General features: G+C 46.1%; 1 protein-coding gene across 1 annotated transcript in view; it reads right to left on the reverse strand.

Moving 5' to 3' along the window:
- vwa5b1 (von Willebrand factor A domain containing 5B1) overlaps window positions 1–27,414 on the reverse strand; it is a 308,019-nt gene that overhangs the window by 74,706 nt on the left and 205,899 nt on the right. The window contains exons 16-18 of the mRNA XM_085967564.1: window positions 11,761–12,066; window positions 10,063–10,200; window positions 8,131–8,351 (exon numbers count right to left, since the gene is read on the reverse strand). Of these exons, the coding sequence (XP_085823690.1) occupies window positions 8,131–8,351; window positions 10,063–10,200; window positions 11,761–12,066 (665 nt within the window). The remainder of the gene's footprint in view (window positions 1–8,130; window positions 8,352–10,062; window positions 10,201–11,760; window positions 12,067–27,414) is intronic.

The raw sequence follows: 27,414 nt of genomic DNA on the forward strand, positions 1-27,414 counted from the left end.
GTGACCAGAACTGTACACAATACTCCAAGTGTGGTCTAACCAAGGTTCAATACAGGTTTAGCATAACTTCCCTACTTTTCAATTCTATCCCTCTAGAAATAAACCCTAGTGCTTGGTTTGCATTTTTATGGCCTTGCTAACCTGTGGTGCAACTTTTAGTGATTTGTGTATTTGTACTCCGAGATCCCTTTGTTCCTCTACCTCACCCAGACTCGCACCCTCCAAGCGATAAGTGACCTCCCTATTCTCCCTACCAAAATGTAATACCTCACATTTGTCTGTGTTGAACTTCATTTGCCAATTATTTGCCCATTCTGCAAGTTTATTAATGTCCTCCTGTAATTTGTTGCAGTCGTCCTCAGTATTGACTATCCCTCCCAATTTGGTGTCATCCGCAAATTTAGAAATTGTGCTTTTGATTCTTAAGTCTAAATCGTTAATATAAATTGTGAACAGCAGTGGTCCCAGCACTGATCCTTGTGGAACACCACTACCCACCTTCTGCCACTGTGAATAGCTACCCTTTACCCCTACTCTCTGCTTTCTGTCCTGAGGCCAGCTAGCAATCCATTCTGCTACTTAAAAACATAAGAAGATAAGAAATAGGAGCAGGAGTAGGCCATTCAATAAGATCACGGCTGATCTTCTGCCTCAACTCCATTCTCCGGCCCTATCGCCATATCCCTTGATGCCTTTACTAGTCAGAAATCTATCGACTTCTGTTTTGAATATACCCAATGACTGAGCCACCAAAGCTCTCTGAAAAAGACCCGTTTATCCCTACTCTTTGTTTTCTGTCTGTTAAATGATTCTCAATCCATGCTAGTATATTACCCCCAATTCCATGTGCCCTAATTTTGTTCACCAACCTCTTGTGTGGGACCTTATCGAAGGTGTTGTGTATGTACCTTTAAGAGAAGAACTGATTCTATACTGCAGTACCGGCAGTGACCATCCCTGTATATAAAGCCATAGCAGGCTTCTGTATGTCAGTCTTAAGTTACCCTCTGTTCAGTAAATACCTGTTATTATTGTTCTCCTGCAGTCCGTGTATTATTTATACTCGGACACTACAGAAGGCCTTCTGAAAATCCAAATACACCACATCTACCAGTTTCCCTTTGTCTACTCCACTAGTTACATCCTCAAAGAACTCCAATAGGTTTGTCAAACAGGATTTCCCTTTCATAAATCCATGTTGACTCTGCCCAATTTTACTATTAGTTTCTAAGTGCCCAGTTATTGCATCCTTTATAATAGATTCCAGCATTTTCCCAACTACTGATGTAAGGCTAACAGGTCTGCAGTTCCCTGTTTTCTCTCTCCCTCCTTTCTTAAATAGCGGGGTTACATTTGCTATCCTCCAATCTGCAGGAACCGTTCCAGAATCTATAGAATTTTGGAAGATGACAGCCAATGCGTCCACTATCCCAATGGCCACCTCTTTCAAAACCCTAGGATGTAGATCATCCAGTCCTTGGGATTTATTGACTTTTAGTCCCATTAATTTTGCTAGTACTGTTTTTTTACTAATAATAATTTCTTTAAGTTCCTCATTCTCGCCACACCCTTGGTTTTCTTGTATTTCTGGGAGGTTTTTTGTGTCTTCCTCCGTGAAAACAGAAACAAAGGGCTAGATTTTCAGTATAGACAGTTTTGGGGCGCTAACCTTAGCGCCCGCCCGAAGTTAGCGCCCGCCCCAAAGTAGCGCCCCGTTGCCGGAAATTCAGTGGCTTCGCCCTAAGAGGTTGGTGGAGCGCTAAAAGAGGCGTTCCACTACTATCTTTAGGCGCTAAGCCGGCGGTGCAGAGCGCAACACCCGAGCTCGGGCGCAGCGCACGGCAGACACTCTGGTGCCAGTGAGCTCTTAAAGGGGAAGGGTGCATGTGTTTTTTTCAAAGGCAGAGTCTGGGGGGGAAAACAGGAGGAGGAGGAGGAGGAGGAGGAGGAGGAGGAGGAGGAGGTGGTGGCGGTGGCGGTGGCGGCCGGAAACATCAATACACCGTTCACAACAACACACTGGATCCTTCCACACAACACATGCAGACTGCCTTTTATAGTGCAGGAGGAGTGCCCTTTAATTTGCGCTCCCCAGGGTGTGTTGCGTTCCATTTTACAAACGCTCTGGACGCCAGCCGCACAATGGGGCGGTCCGACTGAAGTTTGGATTCGGGGCGGCCAAAGGGCGTTGCACGAGGATGTGACGTCATTTTCTGCGCGCGCATCCGGGCGGCCGCTAAACTTTGTGCCGGCGCTAACGGGCAACTTAATTTGGGGCGGGGCGCAAACTGCGCTGCGCCCAGGCGCTACACGCATAGCGCCCGAAAATCACTTCTCTTAAGGCGCTAACTGCTGGCGCAAGCAACTGAAAATCTAGCCCAAAGTATTTATTTAATTTCTCTTCCATTTCCTCATTCCCCATTATAAATTCTCCCATCTCTGACTGTAAAGAACCTACATTTACTTGTCCCCTGATTCCACATTCTCTGACCTTATTCATTAGTCTATTATGGGGTACCTTATCGAAGGCCTTTTGAAAATCTAGATAAATGACATCTACTGCATTACCATTGTCTACTCTCTCTGTTACCTCTTCAAAAAATTCAATAAGGTTGGTCAAGCAAGATTTTCCCTTTTGAAATCCATGCTGACTATTCATTATTATACTTTTCATTTCTAGATGTTCTTCTGTTCTCTCCTTTAGTAGCGATTCCATTATATTTCCTACCACTGATGTTAAGCTGACTGGCCTATAATTCCTTGGACATGTTCTATCCCCCTTCTTAAATATAGATACTAAATGAATACTTTGCATCTGTCTTCACCAAGGAAGAAGATGCTGCCAAAGTCATAATGAAAGAGGAGGTAGTGGAGATACTGGATGAGATAAGAATTGATAAAGAGGAGGTACTAGAAAGGCTGTCTAAACTTAAAATAGATAAGTCACCAGGACCGGCTGGGATGCATCCTACGATGCTGAGGGGGTTAAGGAGGAAATTGCGGAGGTACTGGCCATAATCTTCCAATCCTCCTTAGATTCAGGGGTGCTGCCAGAGGACTAGAGAATTGCAAATGTTACACCCTTGTTCAAAAAAGTGTGTAAGGACAAACCCAACTACAGGCCAGTCAGTTTAACCTCAGTAGTGGGGAAGCTTTTGGAAACGATAATCAGGGACAAAGTTAACAGTCACTTGGACAAGTGTGGATTAATTAAGGAAAGCCAGCACGGATTTGTTAAATGCAAATAATGTTTAACTAACTTAATTGAGTTTTTTGACAAGGTAACAGAGAGGGTTGATGAGGGCAATGCGGTTGACATGGTGTATATGGACTTCCAAAAGGCGTTTGATAAAGTGCCACATAATAGGCTTACCAGCAAAGTTGAAGCCCATGGAATAAAAGGGACAGTGGCAGCATGGATACGGAATTGGCTAAGTGACAGGAAACAGAGAGTAGTGGTGAACGGTTGTTTTTCGGACTGGAGGAAGGTACACAGTGGTGTTCCCCAGGGGTCGGTACTAGGACCACTGCTTTTCTTGATATATATTAATGACTTGGACTTGGAAGTGCAAGGCACAATTTCAAAATTTGCAGATAACACTAAACAAGGAAGTATAGTGAACAGTGAGGAGGATAGTGATAGACTCCAAGAAGACATAGACAGACTGGTGAAATGAGCGGACACGTGGCAGATGAATTTTAACGCAGAAAAGTGCGAAGTGATACATTTTGGTAGGAAGAATGAGAAGAGGCAATATAAACTAAATGGTACAATCCTAAAGTGGGTGCATGAACAGAGAGACCTGGGGGTATATGTGCACAAATTGTTGAAGGTGGCAGGGCTGGTTGAGAAAGCAGTTAAAAAAGCATACGGGATCCTGGGCTTCATAAATAGAGGCATAGAGTACAAAAGCAAGGAAGTTATGATGAACCTTTATAAAACACTAGTTCGGCCTCAACTGGAGTATTGTGTCCAATTCTGGGCACCACACTTTAGGAAGGATGTCAAGGCCTTGGAGAGGGTGCAGAAAAGATTTACGAGAATGATTCTAGGAATAAGGAACTTTAGTTACGTGTATAGACTGGAGAGGCTAAGGTTGTTCTCCTTGGAGCAGAGAAGGTTGAGGGAAGATTTGATAGAGGTGTTCAAAATCATGAGGGGTCTGGACAGAGTAGATAGAGAGAAACTGTTCCCATTGGCGGAAGGGTCGAGAACCAGAGGACACAGATTTAAGGTGATTGGCAGAAGAACCAAAGGCGACATGAGGAAAACTGTTTTACGCAGCGAGTGGTTAGAATCTGGAATTCACTTCCTGAGAGGGTGGTGGAGGCAGATTCAATCACGGCTTTCAAAAGGGAATTGGATAAGTATCTGAAGGAAAGAAATTTGCACAGCTACAGGAAAAGCGTGGGGGAGTGGGACTAGCTGAAGTGTTCTTGCAGAGAGCCGGCACGGGCTTGATGGGCCGAATGGCCTCCTTCTGTGCTGTAACCATTCTATGATTCTATTCTATGGCATACACAGTATATGTGTTATTTCAGGTACAGCAATTCTCCTAAAAGTGGGATTTCAGAATTAGCGGCCAACGGAGAAGCCAGCATTATCTGGGGTGCTGAAATCTTGCTGCAGAACAAATGATTTGCACATTGATTAAATCTACGAACAGGAGTTATGGCATTTTCTTTCATCGCATGCCAAATGTACTTTCCAGTTCATTTTTAATCACTATTCGTTCTCCCTTATGGACTTTAAGCTCTGTACCAAACACTTGTCACGATCCCTAATTAAATATCCTTTCTTTACTTACTGCCTTAGCTTAGCCTCTTTGCTCGTATTTCTCTTCTGCTACCAGCATATCTGTTATCTTGAATCAGAATTCCTTCAACCCTTCTAAGCCTTCCAGGGCTATGGGGAAAGGGCGGGGGAATGGGACTAGCTGAAGTGCTCTTGCAGAGAGCTGGCACGGGCTCGATGGGTCAAATGGCCTCCTTCTGTGCTGTAAGCATTCTATGATACTAAGGTGTTATCCCTGTGTCCAACCCATGCTCCGTGTGAGCACAGCTTCTAGGCCAGTAAGAGGATGCAGAATCACCCTTATCTTGATTTATAATTGAAGAATGTTTTCTAAAGCAAATTCATGATGCGAATTTATATTTAATTTACAGTGTTGGCTTCTATTGAATCAGCAGATCCCATATGTCAATATTCTGTAATTCCTGGTAAATTAAATAGGTCACCAAAGGTTACAGTCACACTTGGAATGCTGGGCTAGTATTAGTCTGCACATCAACACGTGGCACTAACTCAATAAAAATGCTAAGCACGGATTGTGATCCTGCAATGGACCAGTGTGCACGATAACACTCAACTATTTGTGAAGATAAGCATAATTTTCTGCAGTGAATATAACTCTAAAGAAAACAAAAACCCTTCCAACTGAAGGTCAGTATGAAATTTGATCAATGCGGATTGGTCTGACAATCAGATTGATTATTTTAGTATCATTGCATCGAGGCAAAACACACGGGTGAAAACATTTGTACCATTTAAAGACCATGGTGTAACTAAATGTGGAATAATGTACATGTGAATCATATAAACACGTGACTGATGGATTAGAAGTTGTCCTAGTTGAAAAATAGTCTGAAAAGAGGTTTCACAGTTAATGATTATTCAACTCATTGACAAAACGGTTGAATTTATTGGGCAGTTTTAGTGCATCAGGCAGTATTCCCCTTGTTGAACAATTGCAGCAGGATCGTTCATTTCTCTAGACTAGTAATATAACAGAACAAATTGTGATTTTTTTTTGTAATAGTTCAAGCAGAGACACCAGAATTACTGCATCAATTTATTGTTCATACAATCACAGAGCTAGAGATGTTTACATCAGAGGGAGGTCACTTGAGGGATTTGATTGACCAATCCAAAACTTCTCCTACTAACCTGCTTTCTCTCTCAGCCCTGTGTTGAGCTCCACTACAAATATCGAGCCAATTTTACCTTAGTGTCATAGGCAGAGACTGTTGCATCTTCTGATAGATTGAGACAAGATGCAATTGTTTCAGTGAAATCAGGTAGGGGGATTGGCGCGTTCTGCATTGCTTCACAATCCCACCTTTGCTCCAAGCTTCCATCTAATTGAATAAGAAAAGTAATGTTGGCATTGCCAGCCACAATGAAGGAGTTTTGTACCTGTATGCTCGTGGCAGCCAAGGAGGCAAGATTTTGAACTTGGGAACTTTTACAACTGAACATTGCACTGAGCTTCGAGCAAGAATTTGCCATTTCAATCCTTGCTTTCTTGCCCTTCTCGCTTCTCTCTCCTCCTTTCACATCCAAATTTTATCCTTTTTATTAGATTTAGCAGCAAAATTTAATCTATTCTCAATTAACTAGAATTAATGTTCCTATGTGCGGGCTTGCTGAGTCTCAGTAATATATAAAAAAATGAATATTTCACCCAGCCTAGCACACTGGACAGCTCACAATTACAGCACAAGCTTCATTTCTAACTCGATGCAGTCTCCAACCAAATACGGACAGATAGACAGGGAATTTCCTCGGTTCGTCAGAAGTAATTTAGTGCAAACTTGGCATTTTCCTGTTTTAGTTTACATCTGTACACAATTTACAGCTGGATAATCACATCTGTTCCCAGTCCTCCATCTTTGATCTTACTCACTCTACTGCCATTGATGAAAAGGAAACTCTAATCCAATTGGTTCAAAATTGTTTCCAATTGTTCAATAAAATGAAACCAATGGCCAAGGGAGTAAAGTAGCTTTACATTTTTAAGACTTTAATGTTCTACAATCTCAAAAATTATTTAAAACTTAGCACAGCACAGCTTTCACCTCTGACCTGCTCCTATCAAGGCCGTACGGTGGCATAGTGGTTAGCACTGTTGCCTCACAGCGCCAGGGACCCGGGTTCAAATCCGGCCTCGGGTGACTGTCTGTGTGGAGTTTGCACATTCTCCCCGTGTTTGCGTGGGTTTTCTCCGGGTGCTCCGGTTTCCTCCCACAGTCCAAAGATGTGCGGGTTAGGTTGATTGGCCATGATAAAAATTGGCCCTTAGTGTTAGGGGGGATTAAATATGTGGGGTTACGGGGATAGGGCTTGGGTGGGATGGCTGTCGGTGTAGGGACCGGGTGCTAGGGTTTGGATGATCAGCCATGATCTCGTTGAATGGCGGAGCAGGCTCGAAGGGCCGAATGGCCTACTCCTGCTCCTATCTTCTATGTTTCTATGTATGGGAATTGTTGAAACCACCACTGCTCAAAGATTGTTTGGTGCCGTCAATACCCTTCCGTTTCACAATGAATATGATTAGCATACAATTTGTAGTTCTCAAACAACTCAAAGGATCATTATGTTCTTTGAGAGTACAGTGGTTCCTAATGCCAAGTGCTGATAATAACTATTATGTTAGCAATAAGAGATTAATGTTCTTTCTGTATTGCAGCACTGTAATACACACTGCCTAACAGCACTGTGGGAGCACCTTCACCACACGGACTGCAGTGGTTCAGGAAGAAAACCCACCACCACCATCTCAAGGGCAACTAGGGATGGTCAATAAATGCCGGCCTTCCCAGTGATGCCCACATCCCGAGAATGAATTTTTAAAAATGGTGCTGGGTGCCTCTGCGGCACTGAGACCCACCTGATGGGCAAGCTGAGTTCTCAGTCCAGCAGCACTAGCCAGTAACGCAATTTTGCATCGCTGTCTGACAGAGACCTTTCCCTGACATTCGATAATGTTTGTAACCAGAACATTAAACTTGTGACTGTGATTTTTGAACAACTGCACATGAGCAGTCTTATGGATGAGCAGCTGTTTGTGTCGTCGCTCCTCCTGAATTTGTCTCTCGAAGCAAGTCGGTGAACTCAGAACCTAAACTCCAGCAGATTGCTGATGGAAGCAATTCCGCAATAGATAGCTCTTTTCAGAAGGAAAGCGGCTGCACTCTCGTGGTTACAAAATCAGTTTTGAAGATGAACTCTGAAGGCAAAGGGTTAAGAAAAAGCAAAAATGAGTTTTTACTTTAAGTGTACTTCAGAACAACAATGCCACGGTAACTGACCTCAAAGACGCACATTGCTTGTCAATTCTAATAAAGTCAGGGCTGTGAAGTCTTGTAAAGGGCTCTTAAATTAACTCTATGATTGTACCATAGGTTAGAATCTGAATATTGCAGTGCCTTACTCATAGTGGAAGAGCCGTCATCAGCCCCATCCGATCCGTATTCAGACTGAGAGCGGCCAAGGCCAATAGAGTAACCCCTTTGCTTCCGGCTTCCGGAACGTGACCTCCTTTGATTGTCCAACTGTGATCTGGTAGCCGCTGAAAAATTTAGAGCAGAATGAGGCAAAAGCAGTGTCACCAAAATAACAGTGTGTTTCAAAGGACCTTGCATTTAAAGAGACAGTAATCTATTTGAAGGGCTGTGCAAGAGTATTTAAAAAGCATCTTCACTTACAAGTGGAAAGGATACTTGTGTTAGGTTAAACTATAGAATATTTCTGGAGCCTACAAACATTCTGGAATCTGAAGACCACTCTGTAGCTAAGGGTGAATATCGCACTGCAGTCCAGAGCAAGATAATCAGAAGTGATCAAAAGTGGGCAATTCCTATTCAAAAAGGTCAGGATTTATCCCAATTTTGACCCTTCCAGTTTGAGCAATCCTATCCATTCCTCTCTGCTCTTTCTCCCCCGTCCCTGCATACACCTGACACCATTTTGCACATTCTTTAATTGCACGACACACTCACAGAGAACATCAGGCCCAGAGTTCCTAGGCCTGGGTGGCACAGAAGCAGCAGAATTGGAGAGCAGTGGGGGAAGGGAACAAGTTTGGGCAGGACTTCATTCCATCGGGGCTTTAAGGGTACGCTACAGATCTTAGAGCTATAGAGTCACTTATGAGGCTGCGTGGTCAATAGACAGAGGCCGCGTGGTCAATAGACAGAGGTGTTAACTGTCATCAAGTTGTCACATACACAGGATTATGGTGCTGTACTGAAGTTACCATGGATATCTTTTCTTGAGGAAGTTCAGTGAAGGAACAAAGCCCATAGTGCAGACACCATTAAAATAGAATGGAGTGGGACAGAAGATGAGGTAAACTAAGAAGCTACAGTATTAAGTTTCGATCTCAAAGTCTAAGTTTCAAAAGACTGTAGGATGTAGGGCAGACTGAGAGGTAAGAAGCGCCACACTTTTGAGGTCCTGGGAGATGAGTTAATGTATGAGAAGATAAGATGAGTCTTGATTTGAGCACAATGAGGATGTAAAGAGGAGGAAGTGTATGCAGGATAGCACCCTTGGATGTATTAGTAATGATAAAATAGAGAGGAATAATAATAACCTGCACTACTGCCTAATTTAACAATTCAGTAACAACACTGAATGTGTATCCAGTGTTAAACAAAACATGCGTTTATTGAAATGAATCCATTCTAATACCTGTGATTGTCTTACTAATTCCAAGAAATGCATCTTATCATAATGGATAATTATTCAGTAGTTGCTTAGCTACGATAACATCTCTTCTGGAACATTGAGGTTAGGTTGAATATTAATTATTCCTGATGGACTAGTAGAACATTATTCTGTCTGTTGCTTCTGAACCACTCAGTCAACACAGCCAAAAATAGCCCTCACACTGCACCACAGGAGTTGTCGACAGCTTTCAATATGTGTACTATTTCATTCCACTGTGCCACCCAACCTGAGCAAAACTCGCTCTTATAACTCCTGAGGATCAAAGCTTTGATTCTTTTCAGGACTGACCTTGTCAGGGTTTGAGTCTGTCTATTGCCAATAATGGAGTGTTTCCAGGGATCAGGGATTGCAAAATGCTAACGTGGGAACATAAGAAAGCATAGGAGTGGAAATGTCCATCTGAATGTTACCATTACCACTCGATCACCCGAAAAGAAAAGGACTGAACCTGTTACAACGAGGATACAGAATGACATATTTTATTGTAATATTTCAAGATTGAAGATTCTGTTGAAATGAAGTCAAAGTAGGTCACACCGCGACAGTACCTGTATTTGAATACTCTATAATGTTTGGCAGATATCCGTTGTTGTCAAGATACACAGGTACAAAAGCTGTGTACTTGCTAATGATATTACATGCTTTGCTGGTGTGAATCGCATTCAGCTGGTATCTTCTTCCAGAACCTACAATCAAAGGGCAAAAGTAAAATGCACACATTGGTTATCTGATTATTTATGGACTGGTAAGATCATTGTAGAGAATTATTTTACATCCACAAGCACGTCTGGTCCCATTATGTAGCATTAGTGCAAAATGGGAAACTCTTAATTACACGCCGAAAGACAGACTCTACCTATAGCAGTATCCACAGGGTGAATAACATGTAGATAGCATCTCAATCACCATGTAACAACTCATCTCAACTGGGCAACAGAAGAAAGTGACACACACTACTAGTTTACCAAACAAACTGTATTGGGCCTTCAAGGTTGCATATCATTTAAATCCAGCTGTTATAATTGGATGAATTGATCAAGAAAGTGTTGAAATAATGCGGGAATAGCAGTAGCGGATTTTCTCCCTTCTGTTGGAATTCTCCTGTTCATGAAATAGCTCATCTGAGACCAAATCCACGGTCCATTATAAAAGAATGTCCTGGGATTTGAACCTATAACCACCTGGATATGAAATGACAAATGAATTGCAAACATGATTTATGTCGTTTATTGAAAATAGTTAAAACAGTATCTCCAACCCAGGCAGCTTCCAACCAATGGTATTAAAAGAAATAGGTGGACAAATTAGGGTTGCTTTCGTTATAAGCTTCCAAAGATTGCTGGATTCAGGAATAATACCAAAGGAAGAGAGGTAGCATGATATTCAAAAAGGAAGGACTTATCAGTAAGAACAGAACATTCATTCTCTAACAGAGGAAAGGACAAACCAAATAATTACAGGTCAGTGATTTTAATGTCAGTTGTATGTAGATGGATTTCAGAAGCCATTTGATAAGGTTTTGTACAAGATATACCTAGCTTAGAAAAGGAGCATGGAATAGGAGGCACAAATGTGGAAATTGGTTGGGATGCAGGAAGCAAAGAATTGGGATAAAAGGGGCATTTTTAGATTGGAGGGCAGTGACAACCAATGTTCCCTCTAAATTATTTTTTGTGCGTGGTACCTTTGAATTTGCTGCGTGGCCGCGCAGGTGCGCAGATAGCGGGGACAGCTTGTGAGCAGCCTGCGCAGTACCTGCCTGATTGCTGCACAGCCCCGCATGCACTACCTTAGAGGGAGCATTGGTGACAACTAGTGTTTCCCAGGCAACAGTTCTCAGGCCCCAGCTTTTATAGATGCAATCTATGTGGAGATAGAAAGAAAAGAACCACAAGCACAGAATTTTTTAAAAAAGAAACAGAAAATGCCTGAAATACGCAATGGGTCAATCTGCATCTGTAAGAGAAAGCTCAGTTAGCGTTTGGGATGTTCTGATTATTGGTTCCGCCTGTAACATTAACCTAGCTTTCTCTGTAAGATGTTGAATGGCTAGCTGTGTATTTACATTTTCTGAATGAATTATAGTCAGCTTCATGCCTATATATATATTAGATATGAGGTTGAGTACACACACACATATATCTATATATATATCACATTCCTCATCATGCAGAATATATTCTCTATATAATCATCATGTATCACCGGGAACTCTCTGCAATATTCGTGTCCTAATAAATCCTTACCATGTTCTATTTCACATTCTTTTTCAGCCATTTGTTCAAAATCTCGAATGATGGACTTAGCTGCCAAGTGATGGATTGTTTCATTCCACATATCTTCCTGTGCAGCATCACAATTTGTTCTGTGGTGAAGAAGGGATTCAAGATCGTATGCAACTTCCCACTGGATGACTTCACTGCATAACAACCCAGTAACTACTGCCCTGCAGTCAGACTTACACTGATGGGCTGGGTTAGAGGTCAGTGATAGCTCCTGCAATTCAAGGGGTGATTCAACTTCAAGAGTTGATGATTGATGGTGAAAATGTCCTGCAGAAACAGTCAAAATGATATTCAAGTGTTAGGTATTCAATGTAATAGATTTCAAAATGCAGGCAAATCCACATACAGGAAACTTTGTGATATCCGGCACTGACGGGACTGGCGTGATGCTGATCTATCAAAAGTTCCGGAGTGGAGAGCGGATTATCTACCCAGGCTGTTTTTAACAAAGAAAAATTTAAAAATCAAGAAATGTGCAATATACAGTAATTGGGTACTCACCTACAGAATGTTGTGTTAAATGGATGGTGAAAGATGCTTGATTAAGTACAGTACTGCCAGTTGATGGTAATCCATAACTCTTTAATTACTTAACAGTAAAACAAAACTTATAAACGACTTAACAGTAAAACAAAACTTATAAACGACTTAACAGTAAAACAAAACTTATAAACGACTGTGCAGTGCACCAAAACTTAAGCGACTGTACAGTACAGTATAAAGTACTGTACGGTGGTTGACTGTACACTTATTCCAAGCCAGCTGGTTCATCAGGAATATCCATGCCAGCTGGGTCATCAGGATCATGCACTTCAACAGATTCTTCAGGCACTTCCACTGCTCCAACTCTTTTGGAAGCTTTCTTAAACATGTCCCGGATGTCTGCTTGCTTAGTGGACTCTTGCCTTCTTTGTAGAAAGGTGGAATGCAGAATATGGAGCTGCATAACTTCTTGGGCAGAATAGCAAGAACGGCTTTCAGCAAATTTCATGAATGAAGCAAGATCTCCTGCAGCTTTAGCCCAAGAAATCTTGTTCACTTCAGAAATCTCATCGTCTTCATTTTCCGTCACACTTTCCTTTTCTTTCCTTGGATTCAAAACATTCTCCATTATTTCATCATCACTTAGCAAATGCACAACAGCAACTTCTCTATCTGCATCAACCCACTGCTCAATATCACGTTCACTGAGGTGATGTAGAGGGTTTGCTGCGCCTACAGCTTTCACCATGTCAGCCATTTCCATTACTGCAGTCTTCCGCAGATGAAGATTGAACCCACGAAATTCCTCCTCTGAAGAAGAACCTTCAGCAAACATTACAGAAGGCCACAATTTGCACCAGGCTTGTCTCAAAGCGTGACCTTTCACCAATTTCCAGGAACATGCAACATTAAAGATGGCATCTTTAAGATTGTATTCCTTCTGAAATGCCTGAATACCTGTCTTGTCATCTTAGCTTATCAGTCTACGTAGGAAGTCTTTCTTGTAATGACACTTGAGATTTTGGATAACGCCCTGGTCCATGGGTTGTATGAGAGAAGTTACATTTGGTGGCAAATAAATGGTGAAAATATTTCCAGAAACCAACTCGGATTCATGCGGATGGGCTCTACAATTATCAAGCAATAAAATGCATTTGCTATCTTCAGGTTTCCCTATTCTACGGAAATGTTCCCTCACAGATGGAGCAAAAGTATGATGGAACCAATTTGAAAAGATTTCCTTATCCATCCAAGCATTTGCTTGAGCTTTGTACTCAACAGGTAAGTGCCTCACATTCTTAAATGCATGGGGATTTTTATACTTCCCAATGACGAGAAGTTTAACCCGGTGTGATCCAGCAGCGTTCGCACATGTTAGCACGGTTACACGATCTTTATTTTTCTTGTAACCTGAAGCATTAGCCTCACTAGCCCCAGCAAGTGTTGATTCTGGCAATAACCTCCAAAATAAGCCAGTTTCATCGGCATTGTATAGCTGTGCTGGCGACAAATCATGTTGCTGCACAATCCAATTGAAATAATCGCAGTATTCTTCTGCGGCGTCGTGATCAGCTGATTTCTTCTCCGCGCAAACATCGAGTCGTCGTATCCCATGCCGTGCCTTGAAGCGCGATAGCCATCCATCAGAGAAAGCATACTTGTCAGTGAGCTCCATCTTTGCATAAAAATCCTTCGCTTTTTCGATTAGCATGGGTCCGGAAATCGGAACACCCTCTGAACGCTTCAGAGCAAACCACTCATAAAGCATGGTATCCAGCTCTTCAAGCTTAGGCTTACGAAGCGTGCGCCGTTTCTCTACACTCTTAGATGTCTCCGAGCTTGCATAAAACTTGAGCAGCTTATCCTTCTGCGCTTTGATGTCGTACATTGTTGACGAACCGATTTTGAATTCTTTCATAATGTGCATACGCTTCACTCCCATTTCTAGTCGTTTGCATATATCAATTTTCTGTTTTAAAGTTAACACCACTCTTCCTTTTGGTTGGATCAACTTTTGGGATTTCCATAACGCAGTCCAATGAGTTGCAACAGCGTTGGAGACACACAGTACTGTACTGGAACCCCAAACAATGGTGGATCAGAAGAGGCTACTGACAGCGTGGGAGACACACAGTACTGTACTGGAACCCCGAAACATGGCGGATCAGAAGAGGCTACTGGCAGCGTTGGAGACACACAGTACTGTACTGGAACCCCGAAACATGGCGGATCAGAGGAGGCTACCAGCAGCGTGGGAGACACACAGTACTGTACTGGAACCCCAAAACATGGCGGATCAGAGGAGGCTCCCGGCAGCGTTGGAGACACACAGTACTGTACTGGAACCCCGAAACATGGCGGATCAGAGGAGGCTCCCGGCAGCGTTGGAGACACACAGTACTGTACTGGGACCCCGAAACATGGCGGATCAGAGGAGGCTACCAGCAGCGTGGGAGACACACAGTACTGTACTGGAACCCCGAAACATGGCGGATCAGAGGAGGCTATCGGCAGCGTGGGAGAGTGAGACTCCTGATGCAGGGTTTCTGAGGTGTTCCGACTTCCGATAGCACCAAGAGGCCGAGTAGTGGCAGTTTGTAGAACTACCCCCACTGACGAACTCGGCAACCGTTGGAGACTCGGACTCGGAACCAGCAACGTTGCCAGTTACTGAGGCGCTGTTTTCGGGGCGTGAATTCTGCCGGTAGAGCGAGGTTTCTGGACATACAACCTCCGGTTAAATCAAAGTTTCCTGTATATACTGATCTGATAGACCCACATTCCTGATAAAACCCCAAGGTGAAGTGTGGTGTGGGAAAGACAGAATGAGGTAGCAAGAATAGAGAGAAGGGAAGACAGGGTGAGAAGGGAAGTGTTTAAATATGTTTTTTATTTTCAATTTAAAATTATTTATGCATTCCCTGTGTGAATTGGGCACTGTGCATGCAATAATTAAAACTTGCATTTATGTAACACTTCTCACATGTAGGAAGAAGTATCAGAACATTTTACAACAAGGAGAAAAGTGATACGGTAGGCAGCGTACATGGGGAAAGGAGAAGGTAATGGAGAGGGTAAGGATGGGGAACCAGGCCACAGTCAAAAAGGAGGGTTCTTTGGAAGGGTTCTAAAAGCAGAGAGAGAGAGGTGTAAGGTGGAGGGAGCTGAGTAGAGAATTCCTGAGGGCAGGACTGCTGGACAAGCAGCCGCAGTGAAGAGGAGGGAGTGATGGGCAAGAAGCTGGGTGGATAAGGCCATGGAGAGATTTTAAAATTTGTACACTGGGATACTAGAAGCAACGGAGCTCGAAGAGGATGAGTGAGATGGGAATTTAAGAGGAGTTTAAGGGTGAGGACACCAATGCAGCATTCTGGCTGAGTTGAAGCTTATAGAGAGATGATAATGGGAAGGCCAGCCTAAAGGGGAGGTCAAACTCTGAGTTAACAAAGACACCGACTATGGTTCTGGCAGCAGAAGGGGAGCGATGAGTTCAGGCGCGCAGTAAGGCAAGACAGCGGTTTTATTAATAGAGCAGATGTGGGGGAGAATCTGAGCTCGGGGTCAAGCAAGATGCCAGGCTCGCCACTTCCTGACTCAGCTTGAGATGCCAGCACAGGGACACTAATGGATTCAAAGCACAGAAGCACTGAGGGCATGTCCTGACATTCAGTTGGAAGAAGCTTTGGTTTATCCTGGTCTTGATATCAGACAGGCAATTTGAAAATGTGGCAACAACCTTTGGGTCAATGATGGAGGCAACAAGGTAGAGCTGGGCCTTTAGAAGCTGCCCCTCTGTTTCTGGATAATGTCACCAAAGGGTAATGTGTCGGTATTGAAGAGGGGGCTCAGGACGGACCTCAGAGATACACCAGAAGTGACCATAGCAGCAATAAGTCAGGTAAGAGTTGAATCTAGAGAGGGCTGCAAAGAAGAAACCTTGAAGGATGATCAAGTGGTTGACTGCGTCAAAGATGCCAGAGAGGTCGAGAGGGATTAGGAGAACTAGGAAGCCGTATTCACAGTTACACAAGATGTCATCTGTGTCTCACTACTGGGGACTAGATGAAAGCCAGATTGAAGGGACTGAAATAAAGAATAGTGAAAGAGATAGAAGCATTGTTGAAAGGCAATGGAAAATCAAAGACTTTGGAGAGGAAAGGAAGGTTTAATTAGGTTGGAGAAAATGGAGAGATTTAAAGTGGGTTCTTGAGGATGGGAGTGATAAGAGTGGTTTTGAAGGAGGTGTGGACGGTACCGAATGAGACACTGTGATGGGATGTTCGGTACAGTGCAGATTCAAAGGGTTGCTATTGTGCCTTGAATTGGTTCTGACCATCGTACAACTGATCCGACAACTGAGCTGTCAAATTTGGGTGAAACACGTGTATGATTTTTTAAAAAACTGAACAGTACTTTTCTACATTTTCAAGTTTGAAATGCCTTTGAATTTAGAAAGGGTTAAACAATAAATACATTTATAGAGAGGCAATCTAGTCAATAGAGACCGTATATACTCACTACATTTTGGTTTAACATTGGTAAAGGAGTAATGCCTTGGGTGATATCACAACTACAGCTGCCAAATATGTAAGCAATCCCACAGGCGTCTATAATTGAATGGAATGGTTTGACCCATTGATTAGTTCCAAGCACTTTGAATGATCTGTGAGGTGGGTCCCCATTCAAAGACAATCAGGGGAATTGATTCGTATATATCAAAGCCTTCAGTTTACCAGTCCATTACATATATCCTCTGTATCTTGCAGAAACAGCCAACAGGAGCCAAGTTTAACCTTATGTGTGCTGTTACCAGCAAGAAAAAATTCAACAAATAATCTATCATAGACAAAAATGCTTCATTATAATAGGCGTACAATTGACCTTGAGAACAGAAATCAAATGATCCTTTATATAAGCAAAACAACACTTCTAAAATGGTTTTGTTTAAAAAGCCTACGTCATAGATGTTGTCTTCAGTCTTGCAGGAATTTCCCAGAATTTTATTGTAAAAAGGTTCTTTTATGAGCAGATGGATGCATGAGGTAATTCCCTGCTCAGGTTCCATGAAATTGATATTGCGCTATCTTTATAAACAGTAAATTCTACTGTCTGCCTGGAAAAAATGGGCATATAAATTGCTGCCAATGCAGAATCATTTTAGGTGCATTGCACTTCTGAATGTTTATATATTTTGAAGATGTATAAATTATCTCAGATAGATAAGGACTCTAAGACAATGCTGCTGTTTTGTACATTTCATCCTTGATGTCAGAATCTACCACAGAATCACCATTATTCTCAAATATAATTTGATTAAGACATGTTCACCCAAACTCTGCAGCTTCAAGGAGATGCAAACGTTTTGAATTTATTTAGGAGAGGATTTATTACTTCAGCTAAGAGGTCCCCTGGGATTATGAAATCATCTCTAACATCTTGTGAAAAATGTATAAATCCTGATCTACTCTGATGGTTTAGTGAATAATTCATCATCTGAGGTAGTCCTGAGCCAGACATAGTAGGAAACCTCAAGTCCCATCCCTGCTCTGTACGGAGTCGCATTTTTACAATTGGCCCCTGAGCTGGGAGAAAATCCGCCAGAGGTCTCACTTTCGATTGTTACACAGTACACAAGGGTGGAAGATGAGTGAGGCCAAGATTTTTTTGTCTGTAATGCATCCCAGAGTCAGCTATCACTCTCCAGGCTAACACACAAAACCAAACATCAATAAGATCATAATTAAGCAATATGAATACAGGATACTGCAACTATGAGGCTGTATTACCAGAATTCTTTCATAGATATTAAACATCTATGAGGCTGTCATAGATGTTAAAGGCCCAAAATGCTGGAAGATCACAGGTGCAACGAGTTATGAAGGAACTTCTCCTGACAGCAAATTCCCATGGTTCAGTCATCTGATGACAGTTTTGTTTTCTTTTATCTATGAGAATTTTGGGGCTTGACCATTTAAGTAATGGTTCAAGTGTGCACAATCTAAATTTTTTAAATGTGAAACATCACCCTCATTATATGGTCATCCATATGTTACATGTTATTCACTTTGGTAGGAAGAATAGAAAAACAGAAGGGCCTAGAAATTCGGTGGGCTGCGCCACCAGTTAGCGCCTAAAGAGGGCACTCAGTGGCTTTAGCGCCACTGGCCACGCCTCCCGCGATATTTAGCGGGGCGCTAATGGCGGCGTTAGCCTGTTGCGCTGCGCCGCCACCGATGACATCTTCGGTGTGCGCAGCGCCCCGCTACTGCCCCGATCGCGATATTTGGTAGCGCCCGCCTCTGTAGCGCCGTTCGCAAATCACGCCCGGTTCACGGGGCCTACCTGTGGCGGCAGTGGCGCAAATTAAGGTGGAGGCGTGGGGCGGCCATTTGTTCCGGTGGCCGCCTGCCAGCACCTCCGTCCCCGGCCTCCTGATCCCCCCCCCCGGGCAGTGCCGGCTGTGTCCCGAGTGCCCGGCACTTCTCCTCGGTGCCGGGCTCTTTTGCCCGCACTCGCGATCGCGCATTGCGCTGGTGCAGGCCCCTCCCCCTTAAGAAGCGGAGGAAGGCCTGCAGTACCGCAGCGCGCCGTGCCGCGGCGTGTGGTGCTGCGGCACTTTGCGCTGCGATATTCAGTTTCAGCGCCCTAAGAGGGACGCGGGGCGCCTCGAGCTGCGCCCCGAGTCCCTCTTGGGGCGTTCAAGATGAATTTCCGGCGGTCGTAACTGCTCCAATCGCCGTGGTAATTCCGGCGCCCAGACGAGCTGGGCGCCCCGTTTGCGGCTCCACCGAATTTCTCCTCCAATATGTTTTAAATGGTGAGAAACCATTAAATGTTGGTGTTCAGAGAGATTTAGGTGTCTTCGTACAGGAAGCACAAAAAGTTCACATGCAGGTACAGCAAGCAATTAGGAAGGCAAATGGCATGTTGGCCTTTATTGCAAGGGGGTTGGAGTATAAGAGTAAGGAAGTCTTGCTACAATTGTACAGGGCCTTGGTGAGACCACACCTGGAGTACTGGGCACAGTTCTGGTCTCCTTATCTGAGGAAGGATATACTTGCCTTAGAGGCGGTTCAACGAAGGTTCACTAGATTGATCCCTGGGATGAGAGGGCTGTCCTTTGTGGAGAGATTCTCTAAAGTTTAGAAGAATGAGGAGTGATATCATTTAAACATACAAATTCTTACAGGACTTGACAGGGTAGATGCAGGGAGGGTGTTTCCCCTGGCTGGAGTGTCTAGAACCAGGGGTCACAGTCTCAGAATAAGGGGTCGGCCATTTGGGACTGAGATGAGGAGAAATTTCTTCACTCAGAGGGTGGTGAATCTTTGGAATTCTCTGCCCCAGAGGGCTGTGGAGGCTCAGTCATTGAGTATATTCAAGACAGAGATCGATAGATTTTTGAATATTAAGAGAATCAAGGGATATGGGGATAGTGCAGGAAAGTGGAGATGAGGTAGAATATCGGCCATGATTTTATAGAATGGAGGAGCAGGCTCGAAGGGCCAAATTGCCTACTCCTGCTCCTATTTCTTATGTTCTTATGAGAGATTGAGTATATTGGGCCTATACACTCTGGAGTTTAGACGAATGAGAGGTGATCTCATTGAAACATACAAGATTCTGAGGGGGATTGACAGGGTAGACGCTGAGAAGTTGTTTCCCCTGGCTGGAGAGTCTAGAAGCAGGGGGCATAGTCTCAGGATAAGGGGTCGGCCATTTAAGACTGAGATGAGGAGGAATTTCTTCACTCAGAGGGTTGTGATTCTTTGGAATTCTCTGCCCCAGAGGGCTGTAGATGCTGAGTCGTTGAGTATATTTAAGGCTGAGATATATAGATTTGTGGACATTAGGGAACATGCATGCATGGGAACACCACCACCTCCAAGTTCCCCTCCAAGTCACACACCATCCTGACTTAGAAGTACATCGCCGATCCTTCACCGCTACTGGGTCAAAATCCTGGAGCTCCCTCCCTAACAGCACTGTGGGAGCACCTTCACCACACGGACTGCAGTGGTGCAAGAAGGCGGCTCACCACCACCTTCTCGAGGGCAACTAGGGATAGGCAATAAATGCTGGACTTGCCAGCGATGCCCAGATCCCATAAACGAATTAAAAAATATATAGATTTTTGGATATTAGGGGAATCCAGGGATATGACGATCGGGCGGGAAAGTGGAGTTGAGGTCGAAGATCAGCCATGATCTTATTGAATGGCGGAGCAGGCTCGAGGGACCGTATGACCTACTCCCTCCTAATTCTTAAGTTCTTAAAGGATATTTTGAAGACTGACGGTCTTTTTTTGCATCATTCCTTCTCCCAATTTCAGATTACAAAAAAATAATAGGTGGCATTCATGGACAAATTTAGACAGGTTTTTATCAGAAAGCTCCATTCAAGAATGTTACAAATATTAATTAAATTTAAGTAACTTGAGTATTACATGTATTAAATTAATAAGATGTTTAAAAATAACACCTCAATGTCTTGAGATACAGGAAACATTGTCATTTTAATAAGGGACAAAGTCTAGGTTCAAAAATTTGCAATGCACCTGCTTTTTGCAATAATCACAAGCTAACCAGTCCAGCACAAACTATCTACCAGCTCAGTTGTCAACACTCTCGCCTCTGTGCTCAAGCCACATTCAAGCACATAATCTAACCTGACACTCCTGCACAGTACTGAGGACTGCTAAACTGTCGGAGGTTTATTCCTTTGGCTGGAAAGATATTGTGACTCCCCATCTGGATCAGGTGATTTCTACAACATCTAAGATTGGCCAACACACCAAAAACAGATTAACCAATTGTTTATTTCATTGCTGTTAATTAAATCTTGCTGTATGCAAAATGCTGCCACATTTACCTAGGTAGCATTCGCTTCAAAGTAATTAGTTTTACGTGAAGCCATTAAGATGTTTCTGAAAGACAGGATAAGGTGCTATATAAATGGCAGTCCTTCTTTCATTCTAAAAGTACAGTGATGGTGGCACAGTGATGGTGCGCGTTAGTGAACAGGGACCGACACATGTACCTCGCCTGATATTCAGTTCCACTAAAGTCAATGGGACTGATTATTGGCCGGAGTGTATAACAGGCGGCCTATGAGAAACTGGCCATTGTGCGTTACTGTCCAAGATGAACTTCTACCCCACAGTTCCTTACCTAAGCTGCGTCAATGGCATCTCTCTCAAGAGGGAGGCCTTGCCCCTGACCCCAGTTAAAGGGGGCTGCTTAAGGGGGACTGTTGGCTGCAAATTGCCTGGGAAGTTAGATGAAGGGAAATAAGGAGAAAAATTATAGTAAAAAGTGGAAAACCCGTCCAGTAAATTTTCCATTGGAAAAAAACAACATTAAAAAAATGTAAGCACATCACTTGTATAACTTAGACATGACTAGACTTTAATAAGTGTTCGAATTTCAGTAATGCAGCGTTATCAGGTACAAGCATACACGAGTTTATTGCTTGCTAAAGCTAATGGCTAGTGATTTAACACTTTTGTTTCTAGATGAGAGAATACTCAGGACTTTATAATGGAATAGTTACTGCAAGCTAGTTAAAATCAAGAATTTTGTGCCCATTGCTCATGAGAAACGAGCCTGTCCTCAACAATCAGACTAGCTTGAGAGATTGATTGCTTAATGAGGCTTCTTGTACCCAAACACTTGGGCCTAGAAATTGGGTTTTGGCTTAGCCAGGGCTTTAGCGCCGGAAGTTAGTGCCGGCGCTAAGTCCCCTGCGCGCGCCAAAAATTCAGTGGCGCCGCGCCCAAACGGCTGCCGGCGCTACTGAAGGGTCTTTGCGGCGGTACATCGGCGCTAACTGCCGTTTCGCGCCGCAATTCCGGCGCTGCGGCACCCGATGCGGTGCGGCAGGCTGGGGACGTGCAGGCCTCCTCCTCCCGTTAAGGAGGAGCTGCCTGCACCCGGCCGCGGCCCGCGCAAATCAGCTTAAAAATGAGCCCGGCACCTCGGACAAGTGCCGGGCTTGCATCTGTTCCGGGGGGGGGGGGGGGGGAGAAGTCCGGGGAGGGAGCTGCGGGCAGGCGGCCGGCGGGAAAGTGGCCGGCCGCCGCGGGGCCTTTAATGCGCCGGCGCAAACTGGAGTAAGGCACCTCTGCCAGAACGTTGCTTGCGGCTGCCACGGGCGAGGCGGCCGCAACTCAATTTCGGAGTTCGGGCGGGTTACCACGGCAACCGGGACGCTGCGCACACCGATGACGTCATCGGTGCCGGCGCAGCGCTACCGGTGCAACGCCGATTTAGGGCCCCAGGGAATTTTTTAACTGGCCATAACTCTGGCGCTAGTCCCTCTAGCGCCTCAAATGCGGCGCTAAGGCTACTCAATTTCTAGGCCATGGTATAATAACAAGCTCTTCGAGGGCAAATGGTACCATGACTTCTCTCTTTTAAATTTTACACATATACACAGTGCTTTTAATATTTCTGTTAAGAGAAATGTATTGGTTCCAGGTCATGAAGAACAGAAGAGGAACATGGCTGGGAAATAATGGCCCCAAAATCATGGCGGACCACCCCTGCTTGCCCCATAAGGGTGGAAAGGGTGGGTGTTTGCCCACACCCTCTCCCAGACCCAGGCAGTCTTTCCTTTAATTTTTTTAGGGGATTCCCTGGTCTATCCATTTGAAGGCTGGAATGCCTGATTTCACTCAGTGTACAAGCCTCTAGTATTACGCAGGTCCCGAGTCAGTTCAGGAAGTGGGAATTCCCCTCATAGGAGTCTCTGTCCTCGGTCCCCCCTCCCACCCACCCCGTGAGGACATTTGCCTTGTAAGGGGTCAGCAGAGTTTGCACCTCTTACACGACAGGCTAGAAGATTCCAGAAACAGCTGAGACCTGGTGGCTCACTGCCATTTTCCAGTGGGTTCCACTGAACTCCCACCAGCAAAACCCTCCTGGATTTTTAGGCCCAATGTATTATTGGGTAAGATATAGTTTTGGAATCAAGGATAATGTGCAGCCAAACATGCAAGATCTTCCAGCTGTCGACCCAAGACTGTAAGAATGCCGTACTTTTACGCACAGTGCTTTTATATCACATCCTGTAAAATCTGAATCTAGGTTCCTGGAAATAAATCTAGGTATCATACTGAGATTGCATTGCATTTTAAAGGTTTTTTTGGGGGTGGTGGAAAGGGTAATTATTCAATTGGTTGAGCAATTAGGTTGCAGAGGAGTCTCACACTGGTACTTTCTTCTCTCACTGTCAAAAACAAGATGAATGTGCAATGCCTGCCCCTATCAAAGGCCGATATCACCAAGGGTGGAGCTGGGATGGGACTCCCTATGCCTGGTGTTCCCACTTCGCCTGCTCATTCTGACCCAGCGCAACACTGAAGGCCAGAGTGCCAAATTACATCTGGGCTTGTGATAAATTAGCATTCCAGCATGATTTGTTTGGTATCCTGCCATTCTATCAACCAGCCCAAACAGAGCATTTTTCCTTTTGTAAACTATATTGGTTTATAATGGTCTGACAGTTTCTTCTCAGCATCCAAATTATATGAAGCTGTGGAGTGCGCTGGCTGACACACAATGGAATGTTTCAGGATGGCTCAGGGACCAAGGGAGAGAGGGAGCACAGGTTCTCAGACGTGGCACAGGGGGTCCTGGTGGAGGAGGTCCAGAGGAGGAAGGATGTCCTGTACCTGCAGCGGGGGTCACCTCGCCCTCCTGTCCCTCTCTCCTGCAGCAGCTGGTGCTGCTCTGCCTGGCCTCGTGTCCTCCTCCCATTCCTCGTCCAGACCAAGGGGGACCCCTAGCTAGATGCCCATGGCCAAGCACTCCCTTTCTCTTGGTGACTCCTATAAGGTGGAGTAGCACAAAACTCACTGGGCTAGATTTTCAGTCGCTTGCGCCAGCAGTTAGCGCCTTAAGAGAAGTGTTTTTCGGGCGCTAGGCGTGTAGCGCCCGGGCGCAGCGCAGTTTGCGCCCCGCCCCAAATTAAGTTGCCCGTTAGCGCCGGCGCAAAGTTTAGCGCCCGCCCGGATGCGCGCGCAGAAAATGACGTCACATCCTCGTGCAACGCCCTTTGTGCGCCCCGATTCCAAACTTCAGTCGGACCGCCCCATTGTGCGGCTGGCGGCCGGAGCGTTTGGAAAAAGGAACGCAACACAACCAGCGCGGGCCCCGGGGGGCGCAAATTAAAGGGGACGTACTCTCCAGTATAAAGGCCAGCCTTTTTTCAGAAAACACTCTTGTGCAACGCATTTCTGGAGACACAACAAGGAGGATAGCTAACTGGTTTCAAGCAGCAAGAGCCAGGTATTTTTGGACTCAGGCCAGAGCGCTGCAAGTGGCCTTTTGGAAATTAGAGTGTTTGCCAGGATTTGATGGGGGTTGCATGGGGTGCCAACGCGGAGCTGCAGCTCCATGTCCGTAGGGCTCGCAGACGCATTGTGAGAGGGGCAGCCCTGGCTAGAGGCAGAGGGGGCTACAGGCGTCGGCCACGTAGGCCTTACCCAGTCAGGCTATACCGCCAGCAGCGCTCCTACCTAAACATGAGTGCCGCGCGATGTGTTAAAAGGCTCCGATTCCGAAAGGAGGTGATTGCAGAGATCTGCCACCTGCTTCGCCGAGATCTGCGGCCAAAGCTCAGGTGCAGGACGTCTCTGTCGGTGGAAGTGAAGGTGACGGTGGCATTGAACTTCTATGCCACCGGCTCCTTCCAATACGCTGCTGGGGACATAGCAAACATCTCCCAGTACGGCGCGCATCGCTGCATCCGCCAGGTGACCGAAGCACTGTTCAGAAGGAGAAGCCAATTCATCTCCTTCCCCATGGCCCTGGAGAGCCAGCATCAGCGCGCATTGGGATTTTCCAGACTCGGGGAATTCCCCTTGGTGGCGCCATTGACTGTACGCATGTGGCTTTGCGGGCCCCTCTGGAGCATGGCGAGCAGTATCGCAACAGGAAGGGCTACCATTCTCTGAATGTGCAGCTGGTCTGTGACCACAAGCAGCGCATCATGGCAGTCAATGCCAGCTTCCCAGGCAGCAGCCACGATGCCTTTATCCTGCGGCAGAGTACTGTGCATGACATGTTCCAGGCACAGCCTCCCCCAAGAGGATGGCTACTCGGGGACAAAGGCTATCCTTTGTGCACCTGGCTCATGACCCCGCTCCGCGCGCCCAGGACCGCTGCTGAAGAGGCCTACAACGAGAGCCATCACACCACCCGCAACATCATCGAGCTAACTATTGGGGTCCTCAAGCAGCGGTTCCGCTGCCTTGATCGCTCCGGAGGAGCTCTCCAGTATTCGCCGGACCGGGTCTCCCAATTTGTGGTGGTTTGCAGCATGCTACACAACCTGGCTATCCGCAGGACTCAGGCACTGCCACCTGACGTTGGACCAGCACCTCAGGAGGAGGAGCAGGAGGAGCATGAGGAGGAGGAGGAGGAGGAGCAGGAGTACGTTCCCAGGAGGGAGCGACCAGGGCCAAGGGCCACACGACGCCACCTTATTACACGGTACTTCTAAGCCCCCTGTCAGGGAATGGCCAGGGGCCATGAGGGAAGATGAATGCAGCTGCTCCGCAAGCCCTCAGCCGGTGAAGCCAACAAACACTAAGAAGAACAACCATGGAGACTGCATGAATAAAGATAATTTTTTATTACACAAAAATGAAAAGCCCTTCCCACATGAATCCCCAAAAACAATAAACGGGCCCCACAAAAAGCCCAACAAACGACTCACTCCCACAAACTGGGGAGGAGTCACTCCACCTTTCTTCAAACCGGGCCTCAACGTCGGCCTAACGCAAAAAATAAGCCCTCCAACAACACAACCATGGGCAAAATAAAGATGGCCACCGCCATATAAAAGGAAAGCTGCCCACACCCTCTACTGAGTGGCCCGCGAGGGCGAGACCTTGCCCAGCCTTTTGCCTCCCCTGCCCGGCCTGCTGCTCCTTCGCAAGCTCTGCCCAGTGGCTGCTGCGAGGCTGGGGGAAGGCGCCTGAGGCTCAGATGCCCTTCCGCCAGATGCCGCTGGGGGGCGGCCTACACGGCGTTTGGGCCTCGAGGGGCCGTCTGCTGAGTGGCGCACCTGAGCCTGGCCACCATCAGCTGCAGCCGCTTGCCCTTGACGCCCCAGTGGGGAAATGGCGGCGACGGATGGCGCAATGTGGGCCAGCTGGCGTCTGGGATGCGCTGGCTGGTGCTGTGGCGCGGTGGCACTCGGCCGGGCCCGCACTGCAGGATCCGCAACAATCAGCCGAGGGGCGGCTTGCTGGGATGGTCCAGCGCGGCGGCTGCCCTGGCGATGCCTGCCTGAGACAGCGCGTGTGGCAGCAGTGAGTGCCCCTGTGGTCCTGCTGTGCGCGCGCATCACAGCCGCCAGGGTCTTGACGGCATCAGTCAGCATGCGGCCACTCGCGGCAGTTGCTGCCCCGAACTCGCGCACACTGGTCGCCAGCGACTCGATGGCCTCAGGCATGCGCCCCACCACGCTCATGAGTTCCGTGTGGCGCCGGTCCGAATCCTCGGCCATCTTATCCAGCTTCCGCACCTCCTCCGAGGTGAAAGTGTCCGGACTGGAGTCGCGACTCTCCCGCTGGGGAGGAGGGGGCCGAACTAGGGGACCCTTGCCGCGTTGGTGGCGGCGAGTGTGCCGAACAGCAGCACTCCCCTCTGATCCTTCCCCCCTTTGGGGGGAAGGCCACGGGCCACGCGCACGGCTCCTGGGTGGCTGGACGCCACTGGTCCCAGAAGCTGCATTGCCCTGCGACAGTTCCTCCAGGCACTCGTCCAGTGAGGAGGTGTCAAGCATTTCCTCCTCTCCTGCGGGACGTGACTGTTCCCCCGAAGGTCCGGCTTGCTCCTCCTCCTCCTCCTGGTCGGAGGTGCTGTCACTGGCAGCTTCAGGGTCCTGGTCGTCACCAGCTGAAAGCAGGAATGCACAAGAGTAGCTTCAGAGTGAGGAGATGGCGTCAGCGAGGGAGTTAGGACTGGTGGGATTCAGCGCATTGGTGGGACAGTGGCAAAGGAGGTAGCTCGGATGGGCCAGTGCGACGCGAGAGGGCCAAAAGGCGAGGTCCTTACCATTGCCGGGCAGTGGAGGGTCGGATACTCCGCACGCTGTGGGGACAATCACACGGGCTCCCAA

Source organism: Somniosus microcephalus, chromosome 25 (genome assembly GCF_052327205.1).
Source record: "Somniosus microcephalus isolate GS21.2 chromosome 25, FLI_Smic_1.0, whole genome shotgun sequence".
Classification (NCBI taxonomy): Eukaryota; Metazoa; Chordata; class Chondrichthyes; order Squaliformes; family Somniosidae; genus Somniosus; species Somniosus microcephalus.